General features: G+C 41.4%; 1 protein-coding gene across 2 annotated transcripts in view; it reads right to left on the bottom strand.

Moving 5' to 3' along the window:
• The window catches only part of LOC111866356 (limbic system-associated membrane protein), a 434138-nt gene that overhangs the window by 123220 nt on the left and 291701 nt on the right, over positions 1 to 19217 (bottom strand). For both annotated transcript variants that reach the window (XM_023855221.2, XM_023855222.2), the window contains exon 5: positions 8816 to 8913. In XM_023855221.2, coding sequence (XP_023710989.1) covers positions 8816 to 8913 — 98 coding nt within the window. The remainder of the gene's footprint in view (positions 1 to 8815; positions 8914 to 19217) is intronic.

Here is a 19217-nt window from a genome sequence, read left to right as displayed (position 1 = left end):
GTAGGGAAAATATTGCAGGTTGCTAAACAATGGAGAATGGCACGGCCAAGATATACCGACCGAAACCTTATGAGAGGAGACCACTTGGGTGACCTAAGGATAAATGAGAGGTTAATAAGAAATTGACAGGGGGCAAGGCCAGAGGCAGGATAATGCGATGGCTGGTTACATAGAAGCAGGGAGAACTTCTGAGCAGCTGGTTACCCCTGTGAGACATGTGACTTAACTCAGGTTCCATATATGTATTTCTTCTGACTCACAACAGTCAGATCGCTTCCTATTTTACATTTTGCAGCAGTTTTCTTACAGCGACTAAATTCAACAAAGGGACCTCCTTATACACACTAGGCCTTTCATGTATTCAAAATACATGTGAGCCGGAAGGGACATGGCAACTATTATGAGATGTAGGAACATGCTGAAAATTTAATTGTGCCTGTTGCTTTGTGCGGGTGTAGAACCTCATTCCTCATGTTAGCGAAGAACATGTCTTCTGGGCTACAACGCCGTGTAGTCTGGTGGAAGGTAACGGAAGGACAATATCGCCTCCATCTTCAGAAATGAAGAGTAAGCCAAAAAAGAAACCAACACGAAATAGGCAGCATTTTTATTTTTAAAAGCTGAAGATGGAAGTGACATGACCTTCCGAAATGTATTGACTTTCATAGGACTCTACGGCTTTATATCTTAGAATACCGCTGTGAGAACCTGACATTCGATGTCAAATTTTGGATCCTAGCAGCAGAGAGCTTCTGCTTTTGCATTAGGTTAGAATGGTGTGGCTGCAAGGGACGCCTTTATCTTTTAAAAGTGACGATATGGTCCAGGGTACAAAAGAGAGGAAACATTAAAAAGGGTGGGTGGATTGGAGGAGAACTGCAAGGGTTGGGGAGTCACCATACCTGACAAGTGGACAGCTGACGGCGACAAACGTGGCGCGGCCTGGTGACACACGGCGAACTAACGAACTGACGTTGAAGCTTCGGCGAAGAAATGCACAAGAGGGCGTGATAAAGAAGAAAAAAGAAAGACAGAGAAATAGAGGTTGTTGAAGAGAAAGAGAACGGCTATATGTCAGAATATGGAGCTCAGAACAAACTGTAGCATTTAATATTTCAACGTAGCATACCATAGTTATTATTCCAAGCATAGCTACTACGAAAAAACTTACTTACTTATGGAGCTGAGCCCTTCTTTAGGAAAACCCAAATCTGCAGCTACTCAAGAATTCCCCAGCATTTTATGGAACCCGAAGATTCATTACCGTGTTCACAAAAGTCCTCCATTGGTCCCTATCCTCAGCCAGATCAATCCAGTCCATACCATCCCATCCGATCTCTCTAAGATCCATTCTAATTTTGTTCACCTACCTACGCCTTGGTCTTCCTAGTGGTCTCTTTTCTTCTGGCTTTCCCACAAATATCCTATAAGCATTCCTTTTCTCCCCAATTCGTTCTATATGCCCCGCCCACCTCGACTTGATCATTCTAATTATACTTGGAACAGAGTACAAGCCAGAAAGCTCCTCATTATGCAGTGTTCTCCAACCTCCTGTCACTTTATCCCTCTTCGGTCCAAATATTCTCAAACCCCAGTTCACGAAATGTAAATTAATTAGGATAATTAAATAATTTAGCTTATTTTAGTATCCCGCCACTGGATTTGATTCGGATAAGTTTCCTTCACTCTAATCAACCCAAACTCCTCTTAAAATTAACCTTCCCGATTCTTACCCTGTTCTTAGATTTTCATGCGGATATTACCCAAACATATTCTTGCTTGAATGCATGTTTTTCCCTGTCAACCTGGCTACATGTCCGGTACGTAATAAGATCTCTAAAAATACATCGAATATCATCTTTATTCGTCACAAATTCCATATGGAGCAAAAGGGTGTTAAAACTCAGGGCCACTACATCAGAGGAGCCGGGGATTTCGTAGTCGTTAGAGCGGACTGGCTATGGGCTGGTCGTGAGGAGCCGGGGATTTCGTAGTCGTTATAGCGACTGGCTACGGGCTGGACGTGAGGAGCCGGGGATTTCGCAGTCGTTATAGCGACTGGCTACGGGCTGGACGTGAGGAGCCGGGGATTTCGCAGTCGTTATAGCGACTGGCTACGGGCTGGACGTGAGGAGCCGGGGATTTCGCAGTCGTTATAGCGACTGGCTACGGGCTGGACGTGAGGAGCTGGGGATTTCGTAGTCGTTATAGCGACTGGCTACGGGCTGGACGTGAGGAGCCGGGAATTTCGTAGTCGTTATAGCGACTGGCTACGGGCTGGACGATAGAGGGACCGGAGTTGCAGTCCCGTTAAGGGCAAGAAGTTTCTTTTCTCCATGTTGTCCATGGGGTCCATCCAACCTCCTATCCAATGGGTACTGAAAGACCTTTCCCCGGGGATAAAGTAGCCGGGCCGTGAAGCTGACCACTCACCTCCAATTAGCGCCTAGGGGAAGAAAATATGGATCTATAGATCCACTCCCCCATTCGCCTTCATGGCGTAGTATTTAATTAGTTTAGCACAGGTCAACTTTACTTTTACCGCTACATCAGAGCCATGTTCGCAAGCTTCTGTGTGTAATTTTCCTGCCTGTAAATTGTCGAGATCTCTCATGTTAAAAGTATACAGGTTTCGAATAACAAATGCTGCATCCATTGTCGTGCAATGCAAAAAAAATCAAATTAAAAAGAAGCACGGAAAATGAGTTATCGAAAGACGCTTATGATGTACAGGTGGACTGAATAGCACACAATCTATGAATCTATACAGTTGATGTATGAGAGTTCCTTGAAGCCATCCCGCGTGACCACAGAGTTGGGAGTAACATGTGAAATTCCCAACACACACTCGAACTGCGTGTTCATGAATTAATGTCGATGTAACCATGGAGACAAATGTGACAAGAATCAGGGATGCCCAAAGTCTCTGTTACGATCACTTTGAAAGTAAAACTTCAACTAGTGATTCACTTGCAATTTATCTTGACCCATTTCTTCCATTTGGTTCATTTTCAAAGGTCAGCATCAAATTATTCATTTTTATGGAATGTTCCAAACAATTGGTAACAACTTATTGCGCAAGGAAGACGTTGCCTTTCGTGTGGACATATAAAGCCGTCTTCGATACAATTTCAGTGACCTTGAATTAAAAAAAGCTATTTCTCACTCCCTTTGTCATTAATTTCTGCTCCCTCCTTCATTTCCCCATTTGAAGAACACTAACTGCATTCGACTTTAGGCACAGAGTTCACAACTCGTTTTTCACTGTAAGTTAATACGCAGGAAATTGCCTAAAATGCACAGTTGTTTCTCTGCTTAACTAATTAAGCACTGTCCCATGAAGACGTATTTGGGAGTGGATGTATAGAGCCATGTATTCTTGACCTGGGCACTTATTGGAGATAAGAGGTCAGCTTAATCTCCCGATCGCTTTAGACCCGGGGAAAGAGCCCCTGGTAACCACCGAATAGGCGGCTGGTGGGCCCCAGAACCGGTCTGGATGAAGGTTTACCTTTACCGGGATTCGAATTCCAACCCCTCTGTCGTCAGTCCCATATCCATATAGTGCCGAGGTCAAGAATGGTGGAGCTATACCTCCACTACCCCATACGACTTCATGACATAATTCTTAATTAATTAAGCACAGGGACAATTTTACCTGTCTTTAAATTTCCCTATTTCGAAAAATATAAAAGGAGGCTTATGATATTGCCTTGGTGCTGATTGGAGATAACGAAGGCGGCCGAGGGCTGGATAGCAAGAGGCTCTTGGAAGTACTTCTTTAAAGCTACAGATCGCATGTCGTTGAATGCGGAGCTTTCTTTACTCCAGCAAGGAAATGAGATAAGTAGCACTCAATTTCACCGCAGATCACAGCTCAAACCCCGCAAGGCATCAGATGAGAAGGCCAGCGGTTAGAAAGAGCAACTATGGCAGCCCGAGAATTTAACGCTGAATCCTCGGACCGTGAGAGTTCCTACGAGAAGCATGTTCGAGCCCTTCCGGGCATTGAACATGAACGTTGAAGTAGCACCACATCCTGGTCCAGCGACAACCCCATTATGATCCTAAGAGCGGCTGGCAATCCCATGTTTTTTCTCCAGGGTATCAAGTCAATCCTCTACCAACAGTTCTTACTCGGACAACGGGAGCAGAGATGTATACTGTTAACCACAGAATGACTGACTAGAAGGTTATGCTTTTCTGCTTAACTGACACATCTTCCACCACTTCACTTTCTATCCCAAGCTGCATAAGCCTTTGAAGACAATTATTCTGCACGTAATTACAATAGACAACCACCGCAACATCATTCTTGATTTCCAGGAGTTAATTTTTGATCTCAAGAGCTTCAAGAAAATGGCAGCAAAACGCCCCTCACCTAAGAGACAAATAATCAAGATTTCTCAAGGACTTGAACACTGCTAGAAATTGTACACAATCCTCAACTTTACTGTCTTCTCAAACCTGGTTCTGCCACACTTCCCGCTGAGGCGGTTCTGGTTCTGTCACAGGTCAGAACACATGGAATTTGTGTTGCAAAAGTGGCACTGGGACCATTCTTCTCTCAACAACTTAAATTTTCGCTGCCAATTCCCACAAACTGTTCCAAACTCATCTAATATCATCCTCCGAGGCTGGTAAATTAAGTTCTCTAGTGGCTGGAGTACCAAGCGGACCCAGGCCCACACCGCCATATCACCTAAGAACATAGTTATAATAGTGGAACATTATACAACCCAGACTCGTCTGAGGCAAAGATACAAATTATTATTATTATTTTTTGCTGCATCTGGATTCATTTCAAACAGACGTCAAAATGACTCTGATACCGGAGGGACTATCATCCTGAGAAGGGAAATGGCCCAAGGGTTGCGATTCGTTGCAACTTCGTGACGTAGCATTTCTGCAGTTACCAAGAGATTAATTGAACCACGAAGATGCTACGGCATTGGAAGCAACATTTCAGCCTTTAAATATCCCTCTGTCCCAAGCTTCAGCCCAAAATTTTAGGACACGAAAGATGGACGACACGCCAGAAAAAGCAACCTCCATTCCAGATGCCACTACAAACCAAATCAGTTACCATACTGCATCAACAGAGCCAGTGCTTAACAACAACATTTGTGGTGATACGATTATGCTCATAACTGCAGTGTACAAGATCATTAGAGGGATGCACTGAACAAGAAAGAAAGGCCATCGGTTTACAATCAGCAGGAAAGCTCTCTGAGGCCGCATAATGGGAAAAGAAGGGCCTAGCCTGGATGTAAATGTAACATATTTTGCACTTCAGTGCACCACAGACTCCTTTTCTCTTCAGAAAAGAAGCACCCAAGTGGAAAGAACCTGCACATGTATCGTTGTATTTCAGCATGTGGTCCAGTTCTCAGAACAGGCTCGATAACAAGAAGACATGTCTCGACTCTGGAAGCTGGTCCCAACACAGCCAGCGCCAAGTTCAAATGGAAGCACCGGGTTCCTCCCAAAGGGTCGTACCAGTTATACAAGATGTCACATCCAAGAATATTGCAATCCTCACAGTGAGCGCTGTGGAAACCTTAAATCTCGTACATCAAAACTTATTTAGTTAGTTCCAACACCCAATATATTTCCAATCGTACCCAAGAAAACAGGTTATAAAATATCAGTGTATGATAAAATTAACTTGAGGTGGAAGGCCACTTAGCCATGAAATCACCGTCTCACGCCAGGATACGTAAGGAGAATACATAACATACAACCAAAAGTTTTTCATTATATCACAGATCACCTGAATATATCGACCAGGTTGATCTCTCAACTTATATTAGCGTGCTTTACAAAGGAGGGGGGTTGATTCAGGTGGTGACGGTTGATACGTATTCGAGAGGTTCCAGGCTTCAATAACGCCTGTGCTACCGTCTACCTTTAAGTCAGTTTTCGTTGTTTCCCTCAGTGTATTAAATCGATTACTCCTTTTCACATCTTTTCCAAATCATAATTTATTAATTACCCTACCATATGTCGGGAGAGTTCAAACTAATGACAAAAACAGAACAAAAACAAAGGTCGTGGCCTGTAGTCCGCAAGCAAACTATACTGATTGAGCGACCGCTGCTTTTCGGCGAAGTTAGTGCCAACTTTTGCGGGTAGAGGGTGTCACGTTGTCAGCGCAACGGATCCCCACGGCCGTTAATCTCGGTTTTCTAGACCGGAATCGCCGTTTCCTTGAAATATCTCCTAAATTGTCCTCACGAGGCTGAGTGAACCCAGTTCTAGACCCACTACTTCTCAGAAAATCAGGTAGCGCCGGGAACTGAACCCCGAATCTCTGGATCTGTTGGCAGGAACTCTGACCACTAGGCGACAGAGGCGGTCTTCAAACTACTGAGAGCGTCGTTAAATAAACTATAAGAAATAAATTATATTTTTAAAATATTTAAGACTCCCCTTTTATTTATTGTAAATAAATAATTTTGAAAACTGAACTCTTCCTTCACTCTGAGTATATAAAGTTGCCTTTCAACAAAAATGATCGTAAACACAATGCTGCAACTCTGCCTCTCAACACACACACATGTACATAGGTCTCACAAGTTTATTCTAAACGTGACAACTGAGTCCGTGGAAAAGAGTATCATTCTTTCAAAGCTACCCAACATCAGGTTCGACGCCCACACCGCATTGGCTGTCAGAGAACACTTATTCAATAGATTCGAGGTATCCTCCACCTACTGAAGACACCTCCTCCAACCAAGGCTAGAGGATGAATCATTTTGTAGTGAGAAGAGAACCTACATATGTTTCATTCGCAAATAAGTTCTAGACAAATAAAGCATGAAAGTTCGTGCGTATTCTGTTAAGTGTATGCGGTCATCAGGATTATTTGGTAATTTTATATTACTACGTCCAAAATAAGTAAAAAAAAAAAAACAAATAAGAGTAAATGAGATCTCAGGTGCTTACAGACGTGCGCTTCCTGTAATATTCTTGGTTAAGATACCAAATAATTTTAGAGGTGGTTATGAACGTTTCGGACAACATACTCCCTGCTTCGCGTAATGGAAAAGGAGGCAGTATTCTGTTTCAGAAATTTCTTTAGAAATTGAACATGCGTCTGTACGTATATAAGGCGTCGTCAGCCACAACACCACAATATTAAAATGAATGTACATATGTTAAGTATGACGGTATATGAATGTATATATACTTTTCACATTACAGTTATACTCCCTCTGTACCTAACGTTTTTCAATTCATTTTTGAACCCCATAAAATATTGAAAAACTCAATATCAGTTGTCATCTTCCCATATGGCAGCCAGAAAATATTCAAAACATAACTGCATTCTGAACGAAACATTGCTATATTGTAAGATTTGAGGCTTTCACGGCGGTGACTATGAAGAAAGCAGTCTGCTTTTATCGGTTCTCACGGTCTCTTCGCTTGCGGATTTCTTATATTTTTTCTTCTACCCTGAAGATGGAGGCGATACGTTCCTCCGAAACGTCGGTTAACACCACATATACACGGTGTCAAATCCAGAAGACTGCTTTCTTTATTGCTATATTGAGAGGGTTTGTGTAATACCCGTAAACATCCGAGTAAGTGCAACTGTTTAAAAGTGATTATCACAAGAATACATACGTTTGTCGATGTATGGCTCAGGTATTATTTCACGGTCCGTAAACTGTCACGCTCCTGAGGTCAGTTTCGCCCACTCTTCATGTCACCGGCACACCACTGATCTCTCCGTAATTTTCTTCTCCTCGCATTGAAATAAACTGAAAACTGCTTACCATTCACTTAACTCAATAGGTGACGACTCTACCTCAACATTATTCTGTTCTGCACTAAACTCGCTGCTTCTCCTTCGTTGTACGCAACAGAACTGACTGACAACATGCCTGATCTACACTGCCACTTTTCGGGAAATTTCTAGCGATTCCTAGAAAACGTCGAAATTCGGCGCCAGCTGAGTAGTTTTTCGAAGGTATCAGAAATTGCGAGGGGAAGGGTTTGGATATTGGAGTAGAATTAGAGATGTGAGCAGACCAGGGACGCGATGCCCCCTCCCGACCCAGCTCACATGACAATATAGACCGATACACATAGAATTCTAACTAAATTTTCGCTAAACCCCATTCACAGTAGATTAGAAGAATAAACACTACCGATTATAAATGGCAAGGCGCGAAGTGCTCGCATGTTGTCGGTAAGATTTTTAAAACTGCAAAACATATTTCCATGGACCAGCGTTGTTCTTGAGGATTTAACAATTAACTTAGCTAGTGAAGGGTTTTCAAGCAATTTGTGGAGGCCGGAGGTTCAGGAGAGCCCAGTACTGATCCCTACCTGAGCAAAAGAATATGGGCCAAAGTCTCTATACCATTCCTTTACGACAGTCGTCTATATTCGTATAAAATCTCTGGTAATATCTACTATTGACTAATGTTTCTCATTAGAGGTATTTGATTTTAAGTTTTATTACCGAATACCAAAGATACTTTATACGTAATATCTGTGTTACCACACGAAACATTTCTAAATGGGCAACAGCTTCTAGTGGGGGAGAAATAGCGATCACATTTCTTCATCGAAATTAAATGATGATTAACGGAATAAAAGTACTAAATTTCTGCTAATATTTCTAAGTGAAACAGAAATATCAATGGCACTTACTGGCGATTATCAAACTACAATAAAATCAAGAAATCTATAATATGGAAGACAACTCAGTCTATATTCTACCGTGAAATTCAGTGCAACAGAGGAACACATAGGAACTTTGTTGGATTAACTTCTACCTGATTGAGATGGGTGGTGTACTCACTTCGGCAGGTGGTTCAGCGTGGACGATGCAGGCAAGCTGTGCTTCATTGCCCTCTCCAGAGTGGACCCAGCCTCTCTCCACTTCGATCTCAGGCGCATCTGCACAACAGAATGAATTAGCGTCACAAGTGTTAATGTGGGCAGACGTGCGTATACACAACCACACTGTTGTGGCTCAGCGCCTGGCCCGTCCCCAGTTCAGGGACCAGAGCTGTTGTCCCAGAGGCCTCGAGCAATCACTGACTTCTCAACTGACAGATTACACAAGAGGGAACTTTAAACTGTCCGTTATATTTTCTGTAGCAGACATTACATAGTAGATTGACTGATTTTTAGTCGATTTACTAGAGCTCTCTCAAATGAAGTCGTCATGCAGACTCCAGTTTCAGGATCATTCTAAATAACAAGTTGGAAACGATGTAGAAGTAAAAGGTGTAGGACCGTTTGCAGTTACTCTTACTGAATTCTTATTAAAGAAACTAAAGAGATTGAGACTTATTCAAACGCAACTATTATCATCTTTCACTAAAGCAAACAAATCAAAGTAGTTTCATTTACTTCGACAATACAGTGTCTTCCATGCCACATGTCTCTGTATTATCATGATCCTAATATGTAAATGGCCTTAATTTATTTTATTCAAGTTCTTTGTGCATTTCAGCGAGCAGTTACGGACAGGAGGAGTAAATGACAGCTGTAACGTTGAGTCACTGTTACACTGCCCACCTTTGTAAAAAAAAAAAATATATATATATCACATAGAAAAAAAAGGTACTGTTGTCCCTGTGCTTAACTAATTAAGCTTTACGCCATGAAGGCGTATGGGGGAGTGGATGTATAGATTCACATTTTCTTGACCTCGGCAGTGATTGGTCAGCTTCACGCCCCGACCGGTTTACTCCCGGGTAATGAGCCCCGGTAAGAGGCTGGGTGGGCCCAAGAGTCGGTCTGGATGATATGGAGAAGAGAAAATTCTGAACCTACCGGGACTCGGAACTCCGACCCCTGGGTCGTCCAACCCGTAGGCAGTCGCTATACTGACTACGCTACCCCGGCAAATACTCTAGTTTTATCTTATCTATGTGGCTCATACTCTCTATATTTGTTCATCTCTTGGCCTATTTGAAGGTGGGTTGTCAACGTCACGTATTACACGACACGGAAAGGGAGGTTATTTCGGTGAAAGTTGAGCTCGGAAAGTGGGGAAGATAAAGGACGCGGTCTGTTTCAAGGTTCTATTCTCAGAGTGTGAGCTCACAGGGACTGGGCGACACTCTATGTCCGGGCAAAGGGACTATGCAAAGCGGACTCAGATATACCTAGTCCTCATCACCAGCCTTTGCGACACACAAGAGCATGTAAAACAAGAAAGGAAACATAAATAAAATTGTATGAAGCACTGGTCATGACTACACAGGCGAAACTTTGGTTTCAAACGATCGAAACTCTGTTAGTGTAACCTGCTGCAATGATTTTTTTACGAAGCATCAAATTACGTTCCCATTTGGAATGGATGAAGAATGGAAGTATTACAGAACACCTACATATGTTTTCCTCAACAGACAACATAAATTAACACAGAGTTGAAAAGAACATTTGGGCAGAATGACACAAGAAAGACTAGTCTCACTGTCTTGTAATACTTCTTCGCAGTTAAACTGTCGATGTTGCGACATATTTCATATCCGCCATATGACGTAACTGTTACAATCTGCAATTGATAGGTACAACTACTTTTATCTTAACACCGTCCCTCTCATTATCCTCCTTCATTAATAGTTAATATTAAAATTAAATTAATATTAATATTAAAATATTGGATGGAATATAATATTGTAAAATATTTAGTACCTTGCTTGAGATTAGAAGTACGAACATCGCAAAGAAAAGCCAGACCTATTGCTGCTTGGACTTACTTTCTCTGTACATATGTATTTAAGTATTTACATGCATAGTCTATAAAAAGGTAAAGTTATCCCTGTAAGAGGCCGTAAAAGCCCATAAGGTTGTGAGACGTCGAGGCTCCCACATTTCTCTAGAAAATCGGCTCACATATGGCGGTAAGATTGTCAGCCCTACGCGCCGGCCTCTCGTCACCCCCAGTAAGATTCCTGGTACTCATTTCTGTTAGAGGCTGAGTAGAAACCAGGACCATAGTGCTACTGGAAAGATTAGGTTAATTGAAACTATCCACCTCTTTGGGAGTAGGACCCGCGACTTTCCCGCTTGTAGCATAGTGCTTCAACCAATTACGCTACAGCGTGTCCCCGTTCATAGTCCACACATATAATTTTACAATATCCACAATGAACAGTAAGGCATTTAATTATATTTTATAGTTTCGAAATATGAAAGAGGTTAAGAAGCATTTCCATAGCTATGCATATTGGAAGATATTCTGTGACTGCTTAAATATTCCGGATATTTCGTTGCGAGTTCAGACGTGGCCTCACGAATAAACAGAGATGTGTCCCCGGTACGTTGTAACATATCTACAGCAAAACCTTCGTTTTCACATCGTGAGGAGCAGAAGAAGAAATATTTACGAAACATTTCTTTAACCCTGGTGAAGGGCTGAGCCAAGAACCGTCTGAACCTACACTCTTACCCCTTCCGACCCTAAGATACTCACTTGAGAACCGAGGTTCACTTCCCCCCGGGGAAAGCCTAACGTCGAACCACCCTCAACCTTTTTATATCTCCCCCATCCATTCCATCTGTCAAAGGCTGTGTCCAAATGTTTGAAATACCTATAGACTCCTGCTAATGGGTCCCGGGGACGCCTTCCTTTGAAGTAACCAGCCGGAATCCGAATCACTACCTCACAAAAACGTAGTTTTTTAGTCTTTAATTTCTTGGGGTGGGCTTAGACTGACACGTCGGCCACTAACTGGCCTGTTGTACCAGCCCCTGATGATAGATTATGATGAATGTGCAGCAGTCGGTGGAATGAGAATTGGCAGGGGAAACAGAAGTACTTGGAGAAAACCTACCTCAGTACCACTTCGTCCACCACAAATCCCAACCCGCAGCATTGGGAAGCCGGCAACTAACCGCCCGAGCTATGGCACAGCCTTCACAAAAATGTTAAGTTCTTTTGCCTAGAAATCTTGGCGCTGAAATTGTTAAAAAAACACGACTCACCCATTCTATTTCTTTCCATGTACCGTCGAATATAATCATCCTGTAATATATTGTTACGATTTTGGAGCGACTAGAGACGGGGCTTGGATTCGTAATTGGATCTGTTGAACATTTATCCGCAGCAGTCTAACTCACCTTCACTCCACTCCTCTACACTGTGACTCCACTTTACTAACTCTCGCTAATTGTCTTCCTTTCGGCACGGACAGTAGAGAGAAAACTTCTTCTGTTGTTGTGCCTTTGTTGCATGCGCAGCCATCGGCGCACATCGCGCAGCGTTAGTACCATTCCTGTTGCTGATTATGGGCCATTACCTAGTAATTGACGTTGTCTAGCTGTTTGTTTCGTGGTCATTGCCTAGCAACGGATCTACATGCACAATATATTGCGAATAACTATGCTGGTAATGCCGAGGGAATATGAGAAAGAATTTTTCCCCTTGTTCTGACAATATACTATAAATCACACTGCAGTGGCACTTCTGATTGGCGAGGTAATTTCAAATACAAGGAATGTCTTAATTATAAATAATAATAATAACAATACATAAATAATTATAAATAACTGCTGGATAAGACCAATCATATTACCAACGTATTGCTCCTCAAAGTAATATGAAGCTCCTCATGGAAGCTGAGGAAAAAATAAAAGAGTCAGTCTGAATGGTGTAGGTTCTATCCTGAGAAGCTGATAATCGTTACCTGGTCAACCCTTTAAAGCCTAGTGGTCATTATATGTACCACCCACTTTAACATATTAAAACTCCGCATTCTGCTAACTGGGTGTATTTGTGTATTTCGTACTGTTCCCACAATAAACGGGGAATTCTTTCCCTAAGCATCTTGAACCAGTTAATTTTTGCAGCGGAGACGTAATTTCCTGCAAGAAAATAACTGAATATTTATATACTATCTAGAGGAAATTTAGTCTTTAACGGTCCGCGATTTTCACATGGATTTTAGCCTTCCGTAAGCATACGATTATAGAACAAAATTATGCAGGCAACAAGCGGAAGTCATACAAAATCATGAGAATGAACATGTTAGTGGTATAGGACAAGGCGAAGCCAGACATAGAAAATATAAGTGGCCTAAATTTGGCGGTGGTCAAGCTTACGACCGTTCAAGTGACTAAGCTGCCGTTGTAGCATAAGATAAGTACGGTAGGCATGATCTATTTTGCAAAGCCTGGACTGATTATATATAGTGCAAAAGTAAGAATCTTCAGCAACATGCTGTATGTTCAATATTTACACTTGAAAAATGCCAAGCTTATTCATAACAAACACAGCCATCCTCTCGTCAGAGAAGATGTTACATAAGGCCTATGACCGTAAGTGGTTAATTGTAAAAAAAATCTCTGGTCCTGAACCTCAAGAAGTTTGGCGCCAAGACTAAATGATTGGCGGTAAACCGCCAGTCGCAAAGTAATTCTGACACTGACTCCGTCTTTAATGGGTTAAGACAATATGCGATTTCCAGAAAGCAGGATGTTAATTACTCTGAGCATAAAAACCCACCATATACCCCACCCGGATCCAGATACCCACTTTACCCCTTCACATTTTCTTTCTCTGAGGTTGATCTACTCTCAGATCCTAAAGGGTTCTGACGATAGTGTATAATACTCAAAGTCCGAATACCCATAATTCTGAGTATATCTACTTATGTTAATACCATCTTTCCACTTATATTTAGGTCTCTATTTGTCATACCCACATAATGTTCTTTCACTAAAACTATGCAGAGGTTTACCATTTTCTCATGCCTGCTTTTAGTTTTGCTCATATCATCCTCTTTCACTTAATCACCTTTCTACTATTATAAGAAAAGCACCAATGGTGTAGCTCCTTGTTACGTTATTTCCTCCTATCCCTGTTGTTTCTGCAGCCTTATGTCCAAATATACAGCTACGCACTATCTTCTGAGAATTATTCCATTAATTTCCTTTTCACTTGGTGAGAAACGAAGTTTCACTCCCATATAAAGTAAGAGGTAACATTGTGTTTCTTTATATCTTAAACCTAACAGTCTACAAGGTTCTTTGTTTTGTTGCGCAACGTGAAATCAGGTACGGTGAGGAACTGATAGCTTCATGCCCAATTTATAAGGTGGACGGCCACACATTCTTCAGAGTCCACGGCTGCTTATTCGGCACATCTGTAGCTGTCACTTCTAGGCCCCCTTGGTGGAAGCCCCCCCCCCCAACCGACGTGGTGAAAGCGCCGAAACTGCAGACACGCGTGTATAAAATAAAAATCGCCCCAATAAAAACAGTAATAATGATAAAGGAATATATTAGGAAGATGACTGTATCGTGTCTGCAATTCTGAGCTGTGCGCATTTGTTAACAACATAGCAATCACGAGATGTAAACATTGTACAGGAAATTGAATGCAGTACACAAGCAATGTAGTGGTAAACCGCTGTTAAATAGTAAATCAACGAATCAGAATGGAGTTCCGAACTCGCCCATCCGGTCAATCTCGTAACACAACCAGTTTACACGCCCGCTTGCAATTTTTGTCAGATATCCCAGAAGAGGAGTACAGGGTTCAGGAAGCAACGTCACAGACTCCGAGACCTAGCAGAGTAACAGACCATGACCACACGGGAACCGTTCCGCGATATTTACTTCAACTCAGGTTTTGGATTTCTTATTTATATGTAAGGGAAAACAGATATTTACATGAATACAAAATATTTCCATTTTCCCCTTATCTCCTACGTATATCGACATATGAAGACAGTCGAGAATCAGGGTGGAAAATCTGAGGGTGTCTGAGGAGAATATTCCGATGCAAGGGAGACGAAGTGACTCAAAGAAGGAGACAATTTTCTTATGAATTGTTTAATAATTCGAATGTGAGCTGTCATGATCTATCAACAATGAAAATTTTGACATGACGCCCGAAAGCCGAAATAGGTCATTGCTAGCCAACGGCTAGCTAATATGTTTCCGCGGCAACGGATAAAATCAGAATAACAGTGGAACTGTAAGACAACGAAAATATTCTCTCAGAATGTGTAGTCTCAGCAGCCTCCGGCATAGGGAGTAGGCGTGCCGATCTTTCGACCACAATATTCGCTGCAGATAGTCGAAATTATTTTATTGCAAATTTGAGATCAACTGAGTAAAAATGACCAGACTGTACGGACAGAAATGAAAAGAGATGATAACAAGATGTCCACAGATTTGTCTTCTATATATCCCCACTGGGTTTCAAACTAGAGTGCGCTTGATAGGAGACTGGATGATTCTCACGACAAATTGCACGGCATAGTATGTAAGCAGTAAATATCATATGCTGACGCAACTGATGAGCCGTTTGATCAGATATTACGCACTGCATGACCCACCATTGTCCGGGTGGTCACACGTAACACTGCCCACAATCTTATGATGTCTGGATGCATAAACACACTGAGAATGCATTATGGTCATTTGCACGAGGGTTGGATCATAAGGTCACAGTACCGAGTAACGGACAAGAACAATAATGACAATACTAAATAATAATAATAATTCAATTAAGTTCTTTATTTACAAGTTTATTCAGCAATACAAAGATAAAAGAAAGCAAGGCAAATGAAACGATATATTGTCTCATGTTGCCTATGTAACGCGACAAATAAATTCACGCAGGTCTCGGATTTAGCGAATAAGTTTATTCGTTCATCTCCTCTATATTTCGAAGTACAACTATCATCCACTTATAACGTCAGACCCACCATAAATGTGTGACGATATACACAAAAAGGAAAGACAAAACAAGAAACAATATAATAAGATATTAACCATTAAAATATACTCTAAAGATCCAGAATTACTGGGTTTTCGAACTTTGTCAAGTGTCCGGTATTTTAAAAAATATTAAAAACTATATAACACGTTTCGTTAACTGGAGCTGCTTCCGTCCTCAGGTAAGGGGGAATATACCTATTCTGTTGGGTCCTTTGGTGGTCCAGTAGTTGAGGTCGGCTCTTTGTAAGGGACCCAACAGTGTGGGTGTCCTTCCTTCATCTGAGGGCGGAAACACATCTAGTTCTGAAATATCATATTCTCTGGTTGTTTTTTAGAATACCGGACGACAGACACAATCCAAAAAAAAACTCAGGAATTCCGAATGGTCATTCAGTTAGCGCAAGCGCGCCAACCGTGATGCGGTGACAATGTGTGTGTATAGTGTATATACAAATATATACAAATTTTGAATACGATTAATATTTTATTAGTTAATAATTAAGGAGTACAATTCAAATTATGTTTAACAGAAGCTGTTTCAACCTCCTTACAAACAAAAATAGCAGCTGAAGCACCTCTAGAGACGGATATCTTCTGCTAGAAGAGCAGATACTGAAGAAAGAAAGATATCTGATTCGAGAGAAAAGGCGACGACCACCAGCTTCTAAAGGGGGACGGGATTTAGAAAGAGGAACACTGTATCGCGATGACGTGAGTGAGCATGAGTACAGATGTACTGAATAGGGAGGAGCCTGCCAACTTAGGCTGGAATCATTCCAGCTTATCGGCATCAGTAGACGTAATAGAATTCCAAGCAACAGAGACGTATTCAGGCTTCAGTGTGAGTACGTTGAAATATAACGTGTACATACATTCAAGGGATGAGAAGGATAATATTAGGCTGTGAACTAGATTAAACAACTGAATACAATGAGAAAATATGTAGTTAATTCAATTATGGAAAATAAATATAGAATTACGAAATACTCCTAATCTTGAGTAGATTCAGTATGGGTTATAGAGGGAAGTCAAATTTTATACTCGTAGATAAGTATGTTAGTTTGTCTTGGGAAGGATATGATTCAGGTTGTATTAATACTGATTTCTATACAGTTAGAAGTGCGCCAACCTTGAAGAGAATCGATGTCACACTATATTAGATCGCAAACTTTAAGAGATTTAATGGCACTTCAGATTTCTATGTCAGCAGCAAAATATGGACACCCAGAGTAGTTAGTTACATCACAGTGTCACGTATATTAAAAAAAAAAACATCGAAACAGAGGCCTCAGACCAGATGATCAAGGAACATTGGAGAGTATTTCAAAATTTGGTAAGAGAACTCCAGAAACACGGACCCGATATTGCCTGTCGGGTGCCCGAAGTGGTCTCTTATTTCGATGGAAGAAAGAAATGACAAGTTTCTGAAAACATTGTGGTCAGAAAACTTACCAATATGATGTGCAAAATTTAGAATATTACATAACTAGAAACTTCGTGATATAGGTCATCCAATATTATAATGGAAATGAAATATACGGGGTCATAATGGTCCAGACAAGTTGGATGAGTGGATGAGTTAGAAATGAATACAAAAATTTAATAAATAATTAAGAAACATTGATTTTGAAGCATAACGAGATAGAACGATAACACTGAGATGGAGGTGCAACGTCTTCCTGGTTATTTGTACTCTTGGTTTACCGACCTTTCGGCGGAACATGCTGCCTCCATCTTTGTTGTCGAAATGAGTCGGTGTCACAGACAATTTCCATAAGGTGACAAATACCAAAGAGCAGGATTAACATCAAAGAACCACGCTAAAATTCTTAAAATCAATAATTAAAATGGACTTATAGAAATATATTTTGAGAATGGAAAGTGTATGGAACTAACTTCGGGTAGTTTCCTATGTTCGGCTTCGGCATTGTGGTACTGGTTATTGGGGTTTGCCACCGCACTGTTGTTACAACACAAGCAGTTGCAAAACAGCATTCAGTACAGCAATTAATACGTTTCTTTGATCTGATGCTCAGTGAGATCTCCACCTATTACAGTGACGTTACATTTCCCGAGAATCAAATGAAGCAAGCGCGTATAAATGTCAGGAGCAGTGGGTGGTTCCCTCGTCGGGATTCAAACATGTATCCTTCGGAATACGATGGCGAAATTATATCTCCAATTTTATCCACCCAGTCCGATTCATTGCAGCGAAGTCACCTTCCGAGTTTCGAATAACTTCTGATATTCCTCATCGGCCAGCCCTCCTTTACGTTCACCATCCACGTACCCCGGCCTGACGCGGACCTTAAGCCTCTGTTCCTCGTGGCTTTCCGCTAGGTCTATATCCCAGGAAAAAGGCGTGGCTTATTGTATGAATAGAGGAACATAAACCGCTCTTTCTTTATGCCTTTTGAACTGTCTAGGACTCGAATGAGTAATACCTGTTGGCCACGTGATATGCGGGTTAAGCAACCGGGTAGAAGGGGAAGGGAAAGTTTAGATTTTACCAGATATATTACACGCGAACTTTCGATCCAAAATCCAAAACATTTCTACCTGTACACGAGGTAAAATTAGTAAGCGTATCTCCTAAGAGTAGCATTAAAATACTGAGGTACACAGCTCCTCAATTAAAAGAATTTTACCATGAAACAGTCTGTTGATAGGTGAACGAGGGAGTTAGGATTACAGGAGATATCATTTAGAGCCCCAGTAACCTATGCATGAAAACGGAAATTTTCAAGAATAAGAGTGCACGTTCAGCAGAAGGAATTATAAATGACACCCGTTTAAGTATTTATTGTGACAAGCTCAAATATTTCAAGTATTTATTCAGATACTCTCACAAAGCATTTACGTTCTTAGCACATTTGCACTTTAATTAAATATATATTTTACATGCAGGCCTATAATTACATATGGAAGGAATTTCATTTTAATTATTACCAAGACAATATTCGTGTGTGTTCGGAGGACCACTTTTGACTTCTGAACAAACTATTAGCAGATGTATGCATACAATAGCAAGTCTTGTTTAATTTTACTAAATACTGTAAAACGTAGGAAAATATGAGCAGATATACGTCTAAGATTCTCATAACTCGTTATTTTAGCCCGTTCGTAATCATAATTCGAATACATTAACAAATTTTAATGAGACTTGCCGCTGTAAGAAGTCTTGAAAATCCACTCAGTATTGTCGAGATTCTGTATGTCATGCGTACAGACAGATATACAGACAACTGGACAGATGGACGGATGGAGCGAATTTTACAGCTGCTCCGCGACGGTTGCGAACCGATCTAAAACTTTAGCAAAGAGGAGACTGGTAGCCACCGACAGGAAACTGAGTAGCTAACATTGTCCAAGGGCCGCGCCATAGCTCAAGCGGTTAGTCGCTGGCTTCCCACCGCGGCGACCCGGGTTCGATTCCGGGTCTGGTCAAGTTGGATTTATGGTGAACAAAGTGGCGTTGGGGCTGGTTTTCTCCGAGTACTTCCGTTTCCCCTGCC

Source organism: Cryptotermes secundus, unplaced genomic scaffold (genome assembly GCF_002891405.2).
Source record: "Cryptotermes secundus unplaced genomic scaffold, Csec_1.0 scaffold100, whole genome shotgun sequence".
Taxonomy (NCBI): domain Eukaryota; kingdom Metazoa; phylum Arthropoda; class Insecta; order Blattodea; family Kalotermitidae; genus Cryptotermes; species Cryptotermes secundus.
The sequence above is the reverse complement of the archived record's forward strand: the minus strand, read 5'-3'. Positions and strand labels throughout refer to the sequence as shown.